Here is a 17,985-nt window from a genome sequence, read left to right on the forward strand (position 1 = left end):
CAACATATGGCTGCCTCCTGCATTTCACTCAGCTTGGAGACTGAAACGAGAGCTTGTCTCCTTCTTTTTCTGGTTCTCCTATGCAGCGCCAGAGTGGCTGGGCCAGCGGTATGTGAGCAGTTGCGATAAAAGCTGCCTTCCCCACTGAATGCAGAACTTCCTGATAAAAGCCATTTGCTTCACATTCGTTTCCCCAAACTCCAGAGCACCTCTTCAGGCGATAGTAACTGATATGACTCCAAGCCTGAATTTAATCTTCACTTGAGGTTAAGTGACAGTGACACAGCACTGGACTCGATGGGTCTACATAGGCCCCAATCCTGCAACTGGCCAACTCTGAGCATCAGTTAAGATTAACAGAGTTCCTTTGGGAAATGCATGAGTGGATTTAATTCATGGTTCGTTAACAACAACATATACACCATAGGATTGATATGCAGAGATTTGGGTTTATAAATGCACTAAGCCAGCTTTGCAAAGCTGTTCTGAAGGTTTATGAGTCCCGCAACAGTCTTCTCACCCACCCTTTGCAGTGAAGGTGGATTCTAATGAAGTTATTAAAGATATGTCATTCACCCATCCAAAAATTCATTATTCTCTGGTGATCACAATATTGGATACAGCTCCTTGCCCTACATTTTCTGTTAGAGCAACATACTTCAGGTGTGCGTCACATCCCCCTCCAAGTGGCCCATCTATTTAGGATAATAGTCTTAGTTCTACTGTTGCCATGTCATGGAGTTTTGCCCTTTAGCTAATAGTGTTTATAGGTGTCTGCCAGATGCCAAAGGTCCCATGCTCAAGTGTTGCTGCTGACGTCTGAGCTTGGCCGATTACTTCAGCACACAAAACACAGATGTGCTCTTGAAGAGCCGTGCAGTAAATATGTTTCCAAAAATGTCTGCTTAAGAATTCCGGTCTGGTTCACATCCTGGAGGGTTGTGAAATCTTTCATTGCACAGCATTTAATCTCGAAGCAAAGGATTATGGACACCAAAAGGGGGGGCATTATTATCTGTGTGTCTCTCTTGTAGAGGTGGCTGAAAATAGCATTACACAAGAGCCTCATAGGAATGCATTTAATTTGTATCTCCAGTGCATTGTAGTGACGACTGCCTGGTGTATTCTTAGCTCTGCTTGGGAAGAATGTCCCTGTCCTGCTGTGTAGCATTTATGGAAAGTTTCTAGGAGCACTGTGCAGTTTTCTGAATCATGTTATTACCGCCTGTGATACTAGAGCTACTGTCCCTGTTAAGTACCAAGAAACAGACTCCTCCTTCTATCTTCAGCAGGATTCTCATTCATCGTAGATCTTTGTTGCTTTTCCTTCTGGTCTTAGCTTGTAGGTCTATCTGCAGTGACAGTGATTCACAAAACAAAGCTAGTTACATATGTAGATCTACGGGAAAAGTCATTTGTTTAAAAGTTTTAACTCTTAGTTACTCAAAGTGCATAAAGTTATGGAATGGAGATACGCATCTCCTAGAACTGGAAGGGACCTTGGGAGGTCATCAAGTCCAGTCCCCTGCCCTCTTAGCAGGGCCAAGCACCCCACTTTTTTTTCCCCCACCCCAGCTCCCTAAATGGCCCCCCTCAGGATTGAAAGCTCACAACTCTGGGTTTAGCAGGCCAATGCTCAAACCACTGAGCTACCACTCTGAAAACCAATGACATACTTAACCCTTAAGTAGCAGGTTTATCCATAAGGAGTACCATTCAATGGCTGCTACTTTCCACATTGGAATGGGCCACCAGGGGCCTCTGTGGCGTGGAAGAGGAAGTCTCTTGAGGGTGGGTTGAGAATTGTGACTGGTCCTCTTCTGTTAGGGCCACTGCAATTGGCTCACCTTCCTCTGCTGCCAGTTCCTGAGCTCGTCCTAAGGGTAGGGGCCAACATGGGGGAAAAGGCAGCGGTGACTGGAGGAAAACCTATTTGAAACACTGGGAAATTTTGCCTGGGATTAGAGGAGCAGCGGGTGGAGAGGAGAAAAATCCAGAGAAATGTCTAACCCTTTGATGGCAAATAAAGGTTAAGGTAGGTCTGATCTCTCTTATGCCTTCAGACCATAAGTCTGAGAGCAGAGACCCAGCTCAAATCACACGTTAGCCACAGCCTTGTAACACAGTGGCTATTTGATCCCATTCAAGAAAGAGCTGGGTGCCTACACCACGTGACTAGTCTGACGTTGGAGGTTGATGTCTCACAGTTGGCACCTTGCATCACGCAGAACTCGGTGGCACCAGCCACAACCATCTTTGTTTTCACTTCTCTCCCTCTCCAGCCCAAAAAGCCAGAGCCTTTGTCCATTCACCCAGCACAGGGTGGTCCCCTAGCTGTCAGGTTGTGAGCAGATGACCCCCTACCCATTCCCTGTCTAGCTTCCTTTGCAGCTGGGAAGGGGACAAGATTTATGAACTCCAGTCCCTACTTCACAGTGGGAAGCTTTGCTCCTAGGCTCCAGGAAGTGATGCTCAGGCAGGGCCAAGGCCAGACCAAGCCGTCCCCAAGCACACAGGGAGTCTACAAACCTTTGCAGAACAAAAGCAGCTGACTGAGTTCCACAAAGCAGCTGTGTGAGTCTGTTGATGAGGAGAGCATTCTTGGGGAGTTTCACCGTGTCCTACACATGATATACAGTGAGTGTGTGCGTGCCTATGGGGGGAGAGCTGCGCCCCCCCCCATCAAAAGGCAAAAATTGGAGTTGCCCCTTACGAAGTGCCATCATTATGTCTCATGCAACTTTTATTTCATGCTGTCATTCTCCTCCGACTTTAGTCAGGACAGCTGCGTCACTCAGGGATGTTCAAAATCCACACTCCTAAGAGACACAGCTCTACTGCCCCAACGCCTAGTGTAGGCTGCATTATGTCAGCAGGTGGACATTGCTCACAGACACAGCTATCACCAATGAGAGAAGCATTAGATAGTGTCTTCACTGCAGCGTTGTATGTGCAGACAAGCCCTAAGGCAGCGTCAGGTTAAAGCAATCTGAGCTCCTCCTAGGCATGCTATGGCCACACTCCTGTTTGGGTTCCTAACTTCCAGGACACTGCTTCTTTTCCTGGCCTTTGCATGGGGAAGCCGCTGAGGAAAGAACCAAAGGGGAAGAAGAAGCAGAGCAAGGAGCAGGGTCTGGGTGAGAGAGACAGAGAAGCTCAGTGGATGGGGTGACTACACAGGGGAGAGCTGATAATTTTCAAAAGTGGCCACTGATTTGGGGCGTCTGAATTCCTGAGTGTTCACACCATGGGCCCCCTGGAAGTTGGTTGCAGAACACCCGCAACTCCACTCGAAGTCAGTGAGAGTTATAGGTGCTGAGAACCTCTGAGAACCAGGCCAAAAATGTGTTTGAAGGTGGAGCCCCCAAGAGCTGAGCTGCTTACCTCCTTTGGAAAACTCATCTCCCTTGGGAGACTCAGCACTAAGTGATTTGCCCTAGATTGTCCAGAAACCAGTCCTGATTCATGGACCAGTGCGTTTCCTGCTCTCCTTGTAGCCTCTGCCCAGTTCACCTGCTGAGCCATGAGCCTGTCCTAATTGCTTCCATCACAGTGCTATGCTCTCTTGGCATTCATTATGACCCATCAGGGTCATCTATAAAAGCACCAGCAGACACTGGACTGAAGGGTTTAAGAGGAAGGAAATGGCTCATTGTAAATGACAAGGTGTTTCTTAGGGCTGACTCTTGCCCTTGTTCCATGGAAACCTTCCTGAAGGCAGCAAGGATTTGTAGGATGGGATGGGAAAGCCAGGAGGAGGACTTCAGTACAGAGACACCTAAGTCAAGTACAGTAATCCCTCCAGATGTGTGCAGGTCGAATGTGCATATCTCGCGTTTACATGACAGGGGGTGTGAAGAGGGTGCTGGGGGGCGGTGAGGAGACCCCACAGCTGGAAGCCAGCTGGACAGCGGCCAGTCAGCAGAGCCAGCTGTGGGGTTCCCAGCCGGGGGGTGGGAAGATGCAGAGCCAGCTATGTGGTCCCCGGCTGCGGGGCAGGGAGACCTACAGCCCTATGGCTGGAAGCTAGCTGGGCAGCGCCCAGCTGGCAGAGCCAGCTGTAGGGTCCCTGGTTGGTGTGGGCAGGGGTCCACCAGCTCCTTGCAGCTGGGCTCCCAGCTCATTCCCCCAGTGGCAGCCCCAGATAAGGCTGCTGCTTGGTTTCCCTCTCCTTGCTGCTTGCAGGACCTGGGAACTGACCAGTTTATGACTTGTCAGTTTCCGGGATTCCACCAGCACAGGGGAGCCGGGAACCAGGCTGCCACTTGGTTCCTGTCTCCCCTGGGCTTGTGGGACTGTGAAACTGACCAGCTCATGGCTGGTTCCCGCTTCCCTGTCATGACCTAGGCAGTTTCCCAACTGCAAGCAGCAAGGTGACTGGAACCAGGCTGCTCCCTGGTTCCCAGCTCCCCGCCACTCTGGGAGCCAGGAAACTGACCAGCCCTGGTCGGTTGGTCAGTTTCCCGGCTCCTGCAAGCCCCAGCAGCCAGGAACCAGGCTGCAATCCCCCATCTCCCCTCGACTTGTGCAAAAATTTGAGTTACGTGGGGTTTGCAGGAACACAACCCCTGTATACCTCAAGGGTTTACTGTAGTGGGGTTGTCAGAGGCTATTCACAAGGAGTTAGTTCTGTACTGCACACCCAGGAGATGCAGCCCTGAGGAAGGGGGAGGCAACAATGGCTTACAGTCATCTCTGCACCCTCTGAACTCTGCCGTTCACAGGATTCGAATGACCCCAGCTATAAAGGAGAGCAGCCCCAGCTGTTACACTTATCCCAGTCTCTGTTGTTTATAGCCTGGCTGAGTCTCTGCTCTGCTGGGTAGTTCATTGATTTAGGAAGCATGTGTATCACAAGGCTTGTATTACACACCACGCTTAGCACAGGTCTTGACCATAACACCATTGTAGCAAACTAGCTCATGTGGTATTTGCTGAGTTATTTTCTTTTTACTGCACTGCAATACATAACTGATTCCATGCCCCCGGCCCCCCGAGAGGGCATTATTACAGGGGCACAGCCAAGATTGCAGTCCTTAGGCAGTGCCAGGAATAGGTCGGCTATGCATTTGTTAATGTCAGCCCCTTCACAGCCTGGGGAGGGGTTACAAGGCCCCTGGCTTTGCTTCCCTTTGCCCAGTGTTCCTCAAATGCCCCACACGGGCCAGACACAGCAAAACAAAAGCTGTTTCTCTCTTCTGGGGTCCTCCCACAGTCAGGGGAGCCCCAAGGCCTCTCCAGGGGCTGGACTGGGTGCTACTTCAGGCCAGCTTCTTCCAGCTCCTCCTGGCCCTGCTCAAACAAAATAAGCTCAGAAGGAAGAGCTCTCACCCAGCCTCTTATCTAGGCACAGCCTCTGCTCCCCAAGGCTCAGCCAGTCCGGTGGTTGGTTGCTCGGTCTGTGTGCTCTTCAGCAGCCACGCCTCAGCACTGCCTGCAGCCACCTGCTAACCCAACCCTGTTCCTTATCTGGCAAAGGCTCTGGGGACCCGTGGCTCACATGACTTGGTTCATTCTCCCCACCTGGGGAGGACGTTCAAAGGAGTCCACCTTGTGGCATCTTACTCCCACTCAAATGCATCATCAGTCATTGGAGCCTTTAGATCCACTGCACAGACGTAAGCAGTAGCAGGTTGTCTTCCTTTCTGTGGAGTAGCACCAGAGTGGGGAGAGGACCCTTTGCCACGGGGGTTTCACAGCTGCTTGTTGTTGTCAGAGAGCGTGTGAGACTCAAGTCTTGGGTTCCAGAGCAGGCGCTGGAGGGGCGTGTGCTCTGGTGGCGTGGAACCCTTCTGTTCCGTCTTTCTCCCATGCTGAGCCTGTCTGTCCTCGTCCTCCTGGCCACCTGCCCCTGCATTCTCTCCCCAGCCCAGGCCTCTGTGCCACTCTCATTCCTCTCTCGCCCAAGCTCCACTCCTCAGGCTTTTCATCCCAGCCCTGGTCTCCTTTGGCAGCAGGTTCTAGTGCCATCCTTCTAGACTCTCCTTCCCAGTCCCTGCCCTTGCTCCCAGGCCCATGCTCTGTGCCCAGCCATTCTCCTTTTCCCCCACAGGGGTGACAGGTGAATGCTTGGCTTGGGGGGCAGGGTATGGCTAGCCCCAGCCCCAAGCCTTCTGTGTCCACCAGCCCCAGCCCTCCTCCCACAGTGGGGCTGCTGGCCTCCGGTTCCTGGCCCTAAAGCCCCTGGTTGCTGGGCAATGCAGCCCCAGCTGTTCCCAGGGCATCCCACCTTTGCCCAGCCCTCCCATTTCTCCCCCTATGCCCCAGTTCATTGTCAGAGCTGTCTCCTCTCTCAAGCTCCACAGGTTCCTGGGAATAGCCTCCTTGCCAGGCAGTCTGATTTTTCTCTGCCTCCTTCTCCAGCCTCAGCCTCTTACCTGCTCTCTGCAGGCTCTCCCCCTAATCTCCCTAGCTCCCAGGCCCGGTCCCCTTGCCCAGCCCGACCCGACCCGGCCCTCTTTTCTGGCTTCCAGGCCCAGTCACCCTCCCACCCCCAGTTCCAGTTTGTCGCTCAGCGCTGCCAGCCTGTAGGCAGTCCCCTCTGCATTTGAGTGACAGCTTTGTCCTCCAAACTGCTCCTTCCTGCTCAGGGGACAGAGGTAAAAGCAATGGAGATGGGCCATCACACATGTGCTTTAGGACTGCAGAACCCCAGAGGTTCACTTTCTTTCCAAACCCAAAGCGGTGTGGACCGGAGCCCAATTTATATGCGCCTGCGACATCTGGGAAAGAGGGTGGGCCGATAGCTGGCGGGGTGATCCTTGCTGCACTCCAGCAGGAGGAGGGTTGCTTATGGAGGCCTGGAGCAATCACATACTTTGTCTGCACTTCCCTTACTCCTTGGTCTAACCCAGCCAACCTCATCCCTTAACCCAGCCATTAGTAGAGATAGTTAGCACTGGGATGGCAGGCCTGCCCAGTGGAGAGAGCAGCGGGCTGGGGAATCTGGTCTCGCTGCTGTCCTTAGCATCTCTGGGCCTCCATTTCTCCAGCTGTGAAAGGAGGACAGTAGCACATCGCTTTGCAAAGTGCTTTGAGCTCCAAGTATTTCTCAGAGCCAGACCGAACGTGCCCATCGCAACACATTTGAGTGAAAAATGGGGAGAATGTGGCTATTTGTAACTGCTGTTTGTTATTCTCTTATGCAGTGCAAAAGAGACAATCAGCTAGTTTGACCAGAGGTGGGGAAAGTACCCCAAAAGTTACTTGAGTAAAAAGTGCAACTGCGTTCACTTCTGGGTACTTGAGTACAAAAAAGAGGTGATGTGCACATTTTCACTCAAGTAGTTTTCCAGAGGGACACCAGTGACTTGTACTTAAGTACATTCCCATCTCCCAAAAAGAGGCTGTACTTTTACTCAAGTAACTTTTTGAGTGCTGTCCCCCCCTCTGAGGTTAAAAACCCTGATGGCTGAGTTTCGTGGGACAGGAGCTGCCCCTCACCAGATGCCTGCTCTGGGTGTGTCTGTTTAGTGCCACACTCTGTTTCATCTTGATAAGGGGTGAATTTTGTAGCTCAAACCCTATAACTCACATTCTAATCAGCTTCCCAATAGGATCGTGCCACTTTCAAAGGCCTGTTCAGCTTTTCAGTTGCTGCGCTGGATCTGGCTGTGGAAATCCAGAGTAACTTGTTTGAAATCAACAGGCCAAAGGGCTGGAGATTAGCACTTGGCCCAGGGCCTAATTTCCACCAGCGTAATTAAGATTTATTGGATCCCCCTCCCTCCAATGCCTCCAAACGCTCATCCAAATAGGAGCACATGGTGGGAAGAGAAGAGAGTGGGTAGGACTCAAGGGATGATTAAGCAATGCACCCCAACAGCTGTGAACCAAATCTTAATCCTTCTTTGGTTAACATATGCTGCAGGAAGGGGGTTGAGGGTAGCCTGGCCATTTCCATGGCCTTTCGACATCCTGCTTCTGGCCAGAGGGACAAGCATTGACATGACCCAGGAAAGTCTGTTCTCATGTATTTCCCAGCCTGATTCTGCAGCCATGAGTGCATCTCATGCTCTGTGTGACCATCTGAACTCTTCTGTGTCCAGTGCAGTCCCCTAGCTCACCCCTTGCTTGTCATAATGATTTGTGGCAGGATAATATGATTTTCACTTCTAGATCTCACAATGCTTTTCACAGAGGAGCAGATTTCAAACTGCTCCCCCCCCCCCCCCGTTTTACAGAGAAGAAAATCAGGCACAGCAAGGGAAAATGACTGGACTGAGGTCACACAGCTGGTCAGGAGCACAGCAAGCTTGCATCTCCTGACCCCTAGTCGGCCCATCTGTTCCATATGTGATGCCAGAGGGCTAGGCTGTGCTTTGCAAAATCAGCAGCGGAGCCAGTGCTAGGCTGGCTTGTTTGCTTTTGAGGAAACCAGGCCCAAGTGAATAAAGGCCAAAAGGGCTGAGGGAAAAGGCGCTGCTGGAGGTGTGGGGCAGGGAAGGCTTGGCATTGCAGTATGTGTCGGGGTGGTAACAGCGCCTGGCTGCAGAGAGCTAAGGGCCGCAGCATCTCGCCCAGGGGGTTTGTGCTTTCCGCCGCATACAAAGAAAATTATTGCAGTGACTAGTTGCTGAGATCCATAGCAGGGCTTCCTCTCCCTCCTCCCTGCAGGGCATCTGAATCTCTCGTGATGCAGGAAGTGCTGGCTTGCCACAGGATGTAAATGAATTTCTCCTTTCTTTACAGGCCTTTGCACTGAAGCCAAGCGAAGAACCTCATGATTGCACTATACATAACTCAGCTCAGCTGAGCTTTCGCTGCGAAGGAAGGAAGGAAGGAGCTCCTGCCCTTCAGAAGGACTCATCCGTCCAGACAGGATTCTCACGCATCACTCTAGCACCTGGCACCTACCAGCAACCTCCTTCTCCGTACTCCTCTGGGGCAGGCGCTCAGCACGAGGTTGTTCTTCTCTCTCTTCCCGTTAAAGCTCACCTTGGAAACCATTCCCCAGCCATGTTCCAACGCCTCACCAGTCTCTTCTTCAGCGACAGCAGCACACCTCAGGACCTGGAGGAACCCAAACCCTTTGTCTCTGAGGAGGAGGAAGAGGATGGGTGGCTCATTATTGACCTTCCAGGTGAGAAAAGCAGAGGGCAGGAGTTGGGGGAGGAACTGCTTAGAAGACCTCTTGTTGCACCGTAGGCCTAAAGATAAGTGACCCACTTCAGATAAAACCTATTCTTCCCCACCCGTGTCTGAAGTTTGAAACCAAGCCCCAGCTGAAGCTTCAAGCTTCCAAAGAGTCTGGTTAACTCCCCCATTAGCTTTCATCCTCACTCTGCCTCTGGCCAGCGCAGGTCCCAGTTTCAGGTCAGTGGGCGGAAGGCTGGGCCAGTGGTGAAAGTGCTCCTAAAGGCTGGGACAATCTGGGTTCAAGTGCCTTCTCCACAACAGACTTCTTGTGTGACCTTGAGCAAGTCACTTAGCCTCTCTGGGCCTCAGGCCACTGGGCTGTGGGTGGCGAGAAAAAGATTGTGAGATGCTTTTTGGCCACCCACTTTCCGGAGGGAGCTGGGGGTTAGCTTGCCCTGCTGCTCTCTGTGCTCTGGCTGTGCTGCAGAAAAGCAAAGCTCTCCAGTTTGGTACCCCGCTGGCTCCCAGAGGGAGCAGTGGTGATGCTGCAGCCTTTGGAGCTGTGTTACACTTGGGGACTTTGAGGCTTACAAACAAGGCTGTGAGTCTGGGACCTTGTGATGCTGGGAGCGGGAGGGGTTTGAAGGAGCCAAGACTGACCCTAACCCTAACCTTGGTGCTCTGATTATGCTGAGGGAATGTGGGTTTCTCATCCTATTCTGCTGTGCCTCACTGTCCCTGCATAGCCTCATCCTTCCTGACTGAGCTAACCTTGTTATCCCCAGCCTTGCTCTGGCTTATTTATACCTGGCCCTGCAGATTTCCATGACCAGCATCTGATGAAGTGAGTCTGTGCTCACGAAAGCTCATGCTCAAAACTTTTCTGTTAGTCTATAACGTGCTACAGGACCCTTTGTTGCTATCCCTGCATTGGTTACATATCATCTGGAAGTAGCGCTGCAGGAGCTACCTGCAAGGGCTGAGGTGGGGAGACCTCCGAGATCCCTCTGGAAGGCAGCTGGGAGCCAGGACTCAAGCCCCCCAACACCACCTGCTCCTGGGTTGTTTGCTTGGAAAGTTTCTATCAAAGCCGTGACTGGCTTATGCGGATTGCAACCTTCCTGCCTGGCTTGTACTGCAGAGTAAAAGGCTGGCATTACGCCCCCTGCTTCTCTGCCAGGCCAGGCACAATACATCAGGAATCAGCCACTCCATGGCTGTCCTAAGCTGACCCGACCCAGAGCACCGTCTGGGCCGGACGCTCGACAGCTGGGACGTTGAAGGGTGCGGGAGGGACACCTGCAGGCCCCCAGTGCTTGTCACAGAGAACAAGTACACATTCTCAGTGCCCTGGGCTCTCTCTCCCAGACCGCAGGGGCTCTAACAGTATTTCCAGGTTCTGAAAGCACCCTGGCAACTGAGGCCCCCCCCGCACCCAGATCCAAATCAGTTGGAGAAAGGGTCTGACTGGTATTAATTTTACCTGTCTAATGAGCTCTCAGCTGGGTGTTCTCTAGTTTAAAAGGCTGCAGTAGATCTCTTTATATTGGTTTAATCAGAGCATTTAACCCGCATGACTTAACACAGATTCGTTTGGCACTTACTTATTTGTGGGCTCTTCTCCTGGAACTGGGAGCAGACATGAAGGACGTACAGAATGTTCACCCTCCCCATTTCCTCCGTCAAAAGCAACGTCTTATTGAAGGCTAATGTCTCCCTGGCCTTTCATTTCTTATCACTTTGCTCATTTAACAAGAAACAAATGCCGGGCCTGGAAAATACAGTTGTTTTGCCAGTATGTTTTGTTTTTTTTTTACTCTATTTTCATCTGCCAAGGTGATGCTGGCTGGGATGGTACAGGGGACGTGTGATTTAAGAACAGACCGAAAGTTTGGCTGCGCCCCCAGTTAGAATTTGTTTTATCTAAGCCTCTTAATTAGGTTGTTGTGCCCAGAGCAAATTGTGCATGCATATGAGTAGGGTGTAGACATCTACCTGTGAGACTGGGAGTACAAACAGAAGTCTACCAGCTGCCCTGATAATTTGTTATAGCCATAACATTGTGGGCTGAGTTGCTCCTGGCACAGCAAATGACCAGGCTGCCAACTCAGCCAAGTCACAGGTGTTACCAAGTCTTCTTAATTCCACGACATAATGCTCTATTGTGCTGTCTTTTTTTTCTTTTTTTGCGTGCATGTAAAAATACTCTCTCTCTGTCAAAGGTTTCTTTCCTTTTTGACACGCATTGTTCATCAGAGTTAGTCAGTATTTTACTTAACATCCTGCTTTTACCTGGAAGCCAATGTGTCAAGACAAAGACTGCTGTGGGAAGGAGATTTAACTCTAGAAAAAGCTCTTCAGAGATGCAGATCATGTCTAAAATAACAGGGAAGATTGAATTAAAGGTACACAACTCCAGTGACATTAATCACATAGCTGGAGTCAATGGACCTTAATTTGCACTTCTGTATGGTCTCCACTGCAGGAGGTTCACAGGAGCAAACACTCTTGTTGAGGTCCCTACTCCTTGCAAGGAGCAGGAGTGCCGGCGCCAACAGGGGGGCACCCTTTGAGTTTGATTTAGCACATTCCTATCAAATGCACTAAATTGACCCCTGGAAGGTCAACTGCGGCAGCTTAATGAAGATGTTCCCTGGGAAAGCACAAGATAAAGAACTGAATTCACCCGAGGAGGTTGCCCATGTGTAGTACAAAAGAAGGTAGCCTGAAGAGGTCACCTCAGAGAGTGGAACCATTTGCTATGAGAACCCCTTGAAGCTATGTGAAAATTGTGGATCACAGCAGTGTATTGTCTTTGGGAAGCTGTCCGTACATGCAGGGATAATGCAGATGCCAAATACAGAAAAGTCAAGTACATTCAGCTGAAGGCAACCTGGTTGAGGAATCATGTATAGATGAACTGGGCTCTACCAAGCCAACAATGGTGAGGGGGCAGGATCCTGCCTATGAGAGCACATGGAACAGCTGTTCCACTCAGACCAGACACCAGAGCTCTGGTTAATATTCTGTCTGAACAAGAGGATGAGATATAAGACCCAAACCAGGAACAACAAATGCTAAAGTGACTCGTTCGTCTGGAATAGGTACACCAGTGATGGGAAGATGCGTTGCTAGCTTCAGCCATAGAAACACCACCTACAGGGCTCCATTCAGCGTCATGCCAAGAGAGGTGACCCCCTGTCTGAATGTGAAAAGCTCAGTCTGGTGAACTAAGTGCTCTCACCAAGGGGTCATTTAGACCATGGCTGATCTTTTTCTAGAGTGGGGTGCAGGCAAGGTGAACGTACAACACAGACCAATAAACAGGTCCCTCCACTTGCGTGTCTGTATAGAAAGGTGCCATTGAAGCAGTGAAAGTAATACAAAAAAATGAAGGAGACAGCAGAACGGGTGAGCTCTGTAGGCATTGTGGAGAAAAGTAAGGGCCCACTACACATATGCGTAGCTCCCAGTGACCTCAACACGGCTATAATAAGAGAACATTTCAAACTACCCGCCAGAGAAGAGATTATGGCTCCATTTGCAAGTCCACAATATTCTGTACAGGAGGGCTAAAATAATTTGTATAGTGCGGGTACGAGAGCCATTGACCCAAACTGGAAACCCTGTATATGATGGAAATCGGTTTAAGCGACAGTATTAAGTATTAAGCGACCTGCAAAACCCTGAGTTCTAGCATCCATCTTTTAGTAAATTGAATGCATCCTCATGATTTTAGCAGCTAAAATTAACTGACGAAAGCTCAAATTATGCACATTTCATACCTCAGTTAGAAGACATAAATTCTTACACTTAACCCGTCAGCATAGCTTCAGCTCCACGGGTGTAACACAAAACCATACATACGTGCTATGAGCACATCAACTGTGTTGAGAGCTCAGTGGATGACATCTTCTTCATCTGGGGCTCAGTGTAAAAGGAGAATGATTGTCAACTTCAGGAAGTCCTGGATGCGTCTAGAGCTGCAAACCTTAACTGAATAGGGAGGAATGTGTTTTAGGGGCTACAAATTGACTTTTGTTGGGGATCTTATTTCCCATGAAGGTGTGAACCTTGGTAAGAGGAAGATTTCAGCCATTGAAATGAAGTCAGATCTCCAGCTGAAGAAGGACATCCAGTGGTTCTTGGGAGTGGTTAATTACCTTGGAAAGTTCACCTCTAACCTATCAAGTCAGCAGCTTTGAGAAAATGCAGCGAGAATAAAAACGAAAGGTGCCAGGGTGCAGAACGGGTGGAATCAGCAGAAAGTGTAAAACGACAACTGATGCAAGAGCCAGTGTTGAAGTTCCATGGCCTTTAGTAGGGCGGCCTACTAAAATTCCAGCAGATGCTTCACAGTCCAGGTTAGGTGCTGTGATTTTTACAGAAGTATGACAACTGTTAGCAAGCAGTGGTATATGCATCTCAATCCCCGACTGAGGCAGAAATCAGATGTGCATATATTGAGAGGAGCTTTTAAGAATATCGTTTGCCTGTGAAAAATTCTGTATTTATGGACATATAGGGGAAGGTGAAAGGGACCATAAGCCCCTGATACAGTCATTTAGTGAACCGTTAAATAACCTTATCTTAAAGATTAAAAGAATGGTGATAAAGCTGCAAAAGTATGACTTGGTTGTGACCTGCATGCCTGGAAATTCATGTTGCCTGTAGCTGCAATTTCCACAACAGTGGGCCCCACAAAACAAGCGAAGACTTTAGAGACCGATATGCAGATTTATGTAGATCTGATTATAAAGTTAAGTAGCTAACAGGAAACTGCCACACATGAGAGGGAACCAGAGAATAAGGGTCTTGACATGGGGTGTTTAAAGGGTAGCCTCCAAAAGGAAACGGTCTCTGTCCAGGTATAAGAGCTGATTCGAACAGCAGACGTGAACTTGCCGTGATACACAAGGTGATTTCCAGGGCTGGCAGGTGTAATTCCAAAGACCTCCCAAAAAAAGAACTGGCACAGAAGCTCCATTAGGAATTTTTAAGATGAAACAATGACCCCGAGAGGAGCTCTATTGCTTAATTAGGACTTTACTAATTTGGTATGAAACTGCTTTTCAAGCCTGAAATACCACGCCAACCAGCAAAGCCACTGAGTGCCCCCCCACCACCCAAACCCTGCTCCCTGTAAGCCGCATGCTTAGGCGGCCACCCAGGAGAGCTTCAGGTGCTGCCCAGCTGAGGAGCAGCGTGCTCAGTATCCCTCACCAGCGGCAGCCTGGATTGCTTTTGCTGGTGCACATCGGCACATGCTTTGGTGCACACAAAATTTGTTCTGCCCACCAGGTTCGCTCGCATGCCAGCCCTGTGCGTCCGGACGTGCGCGTCTGTGTTCTGCCTTTCCTTTGTCTCGCTGCAGAGCCGCAGTCAGGTCGGCGCGTGCTCACCCGCCAGGCTGCAGAGGGCTCAATGCTAGACTGCACAACAAGCCCTTTGCGCAGGATGCCCTTCCAAGAGACCCGCTCCCTGGTATCGCCTGAAGCAAACTGATGAGCTTAGCAGGGGTGGTGGCAGCCCTGCCAGCCCCTCGCCCTACTCACATCGGCCTTTGAGAGCACACAGGCAGTTTCTTGTGGTCAGAGCGCCTTAATGGGGAGAGGCGCTGACAGCTTAGGGCTGGTCAGCAGCCCTGTAAAGCACGACGCGGGCTGCCGTTTAGCCTTAAGAAGGCCCCATCTACATCCCAACTCTGATGGAGGCAGACCCCGGAAAGCGCACACTGCTAAGTGGCAGAGTTGGCTCTGTAACCTGAGCCTGTCCAGGTTTATAATCCAGGTACACGACCCAAGCTAACCTCCAGCGCCACTGTAACCAGCTCAGGGAGCTTATGCATTGGCCCTGCCCCATCTAGTGCTGTTATAACCATGTCGACTAGCGGGTTGGAAAGTGCCGCTTGGCTACAGGCAGCTGGAAGAAGCCCTGCAAGCACAGGTCTGGGATAAGCTGACGCCTGACAGTCCGGGACTAGTTTTAGGTTTGGGGGGGGGGGGGGGGGGGGTAGACAGAGCGCCTCCATCCCATAACAAAGCGCAAGCAAGATCTGCCCCCGCCGCCCCCCCCCCCCAGTCTTTTCCCTGAAGATGCTCTCCTGGTTCTGAGCTGTCTCTCGGGCACGCAGGTGCTTGGCTGAATCAGCCACCCTGTGCTGGTGCTTTTATTTTGCATAGTGGGTTATAAAGGTTTTATCGAGAGAAACAGGATCAGGGCTGCTGGTGGGGTGTCGTTTTACTAATAATGCCCCTTTTTCTCCCCCCCTCTTACCCTCCCCCCCCACTGTATATTGTATGTGTGTGTGGCTCTCGCTCTCTGCTTCTTTATCCTTCCCCTGCGTGCCACCCCTACCCCGCCCTCCCGCATGGCTTCAAACAACAATGGGTTTCTTTTTCCCTCCCCCCCCGCTGCTCCTGCCTTGTGGGCGCCGGCTCTTGTCTCTCATTAGCTAGTTACACTTTGGCCTCCAGCGAAGAGCAGCGGGTAGGTGCGAGGGCTTCCATTTGCAATTCCCAGCCCTGCCCTGGGGCCCCCCCACCTACCACTTCTGCGCCCCACTCACTCAGTGACTGTGTCAGCAGGCCTGTGCCCTCCCAGCCCGACCCCTGCTTGATGGACGAGAGTTGGTTTGTCACCCCTCCCCCCTGTTTTACTGCAGAAGGCCCCAGCCCCATCAGGGTGGAGAGCAGCCCCATGGAGGACCTCTTGATTGAACACCCCAGCATGTCCGTCTACGTCACCAGCACCAGCATTGTGGTGGAACAGGAGAGCCCTGAGGACTCGCTCAGTGAAGGGTGAGTAACAACAGCACCTGGGGTGGCTGCGGCCCATGGCACAGGCAGACGGGGCTCATCTCTGCTTTCCTGCTGGGCAGGTGGAGCGATGGCAGCATTAAGTGATTAGACCAAGGTTGCAGGTCATGTCAGTGGCAGAGCCAGGATTACAGTGGCCCTGTGGGAGGAGGGGCCTTGCCCGCTGGCTAGCCAGGCAATGGCAGAACAACTCGAAGAGGCTGTAGGGGGCACTCCCGATGGGCTCCACAGCCTTGTCTCCAGGGAAACGTTCGTTACATTAATTGTTGGCACCCACAAAAGGCGTTTGGTCTGTTCAGGCGGGATCCAATCCCCCTGTCGCTCGTTGGCTTCAGCAGTGACTGACCACACTGCTGGAGAGTTACTGTGGCCTCAGGGTCACGTGGCTGCCCCCCTCTTTCAGATTACCTAAGTGGCTCCCATTACACAGCTTCACGCGTGGGCTGCCTGGCCTATTTCTTGCCTGTGCTCTGTTGGTTTGGGCCCCTTGGCCAGCTGTCTTCTCCCTCTTTAACTGGCAGCCAGCCCTGCCATCGTGCAATCCCAGGTTGTGGAGAGTTGACTCACTCAGAGTCGCATACCAAACCATGCCCTGGACCTGCACCTAGGCCTGTCAGGGAAGCCTGGACTTCCCCTTTCTCTGGGGAGGACCATGCCCAGGCCCTTCTGGACAGCAATTAATGGAATGCCAAAGCCTGCAAGAAGAAATGCAGAAGATGGGGCGCCCATGGGGCGGTAGGAAAGCAAAAGGGCTCTGCTAACAGAGCCTTTGCAGACCACTCCATAGTCGTGGTGGTAATCAACTTGGCCTTGCTGCTGGTGAACTCGGAGGCCTGGTGTGAGTGGGGGCAAGGAATAGGCACATGGGTCTCATCCCTGGTCCCTGTACAACTCGGGAACCCTCCATCAACAGCCCCGATGGTTGAGCTACCACACCCAAGCTTCCCAGTAGCGATTCCCATGCACGTGGGCCAGCTGAGGAGAGCTCTCCTGTTGGTGCACCACAACTGCAGCTCTAGTGGGAGCCCCACACAGCTCTCCACCAAGGGGCCTAGCCCCACCACTTCTCCATTACTGTCAGATCCCCCCAGTCAATGCTGGTTGCAAGCCACTCGCCAAGTGGTCAGGATTGTCCTCCCCCATCCTGGGGAATTAACGGTAGAAGCCAACAAGAAGCATTCTGATAAATCCCCCATGTCCTGTAATGTTGTGGTCACAGGCAGTTTAACTTACATCTGTACCAGGGGACTTCTTGGTCCGTCTGCCCCGCTCTGGTAGGGATAAGGGAAGTAGCCTCAGAAGGTGTAAACGAAGTGGAGCGGCCACACGCTTTCAGCCTGACTACTATCGCTCCAGCAGAAAAAGCTGGGCTTTTTTTCCTGGCGGAAGACACTGGAATGGGGTTCCAGCACTGTCCTTCTGTTTAGCACACCAGAAAAATTTTCACCGCCAGTCCTGCAGCAGTGTGGGATCCAGGGCATTGCACTTGAACACCCTAAACCCTGTAAGGAATCCTCAGAGTTGAGTACCGGCACCATTTTTTCTAGAGGGAAAAGAAAAAAGCACTGGAGAAAACCGACCACCAAAAAAACATTCCTGTGCCGCTAAGACTTTTATGTGGCCTTAGCTCCACTCACCTTTCGCTGGTGCCTTGGAATGTGCCATGTTTGCTCTTCAGGAAGGGTAGTTGTTGGCTCTTCCTCCTCAGCTCATCTATGTTTCCTTTGATTCTAGTGCTGAGCGCAAAATCCTTCACTCTCGAATACTGTTCTTCCTGCAACTTGAGCTGTACTGGGCATCCCCACCCCCACCCCCCACCCCGCCCCCCGGCCCACACATTCCTAGGCAGAAAAATAACCTGAGAGGTGATCAAAGCCAAAGCTTTTCCAGCCAAGGGGAGCTCCCCAGGAGACAGCTGTAAGCCTTGTTTCCAGTCCCACCCATTCCCCCACCAGCAGCTGTGGAGGGCATAACCAGTGCACAGAGGAGCCACTGCGTGGCCGTTTACAAGCCACTCAGGCTGCTCAGTGTTGCAGTGTGTGTTACCTGCGTTATCATCACCGCAAATGCAAGCCAGCCTCCCGCTTGT

At 51.5% G+C, this 17,985-nt stretch overlaps 1 protein-coding gene across 4 annotated transcripts in view; it reads left to right on the forward strand.

The window, feature by feature from the left end:
- Positions 1 to 17,985, forward strand: part of TP53INP2 (tumor protein p53 inducible nuclear protein 2) — a 33,051-nt gene that overhangs the window by 4,647 nt on the left and 10,419 nt on the right. Inside the window, exons 2-4 of one of the 4 annotated variants that reach the window (XM_075011881.1) lie at positions 8,692 to 9,082; positions 15,537 to 15,567; positions 15,743 to 15,878. In XM_075011881.1, coding sequence (XP_074867982.1) covers positions 9,056 to 9,082; positions 15,537 to 15,567; positions 15,743 to 15,878 — 194 coding nt within the window. In that variant the 5' untranslated portion in view covers positions 8,692 to 9,055. Of the gene's footprint in view, positions 1 to 8,691; positions 9,083 to 15,532; positions 15,879 to 17,985 lie in introns of all 4 variants that reach the window. The other 3 variants (XM_075011879.1, XM_075011877.1, XM_075011880.1) reach the window with 3 other exon arrangements.

Source organism: Carettochelys insculpta, chromosome 17 (assembly GCF_033958435.1).
Source record: "Carettochelys insculpta isolate YL-2023 chromosome 17, ASM3395843v1, whole genome shotgun sequence".
Taxonomy (NCBI): domain Eukaryota; kingdom Metazoa; phylum Chordata; order Testudines; family Carettochelyidae; genus Carettochelys; species Carettochelys insculpta.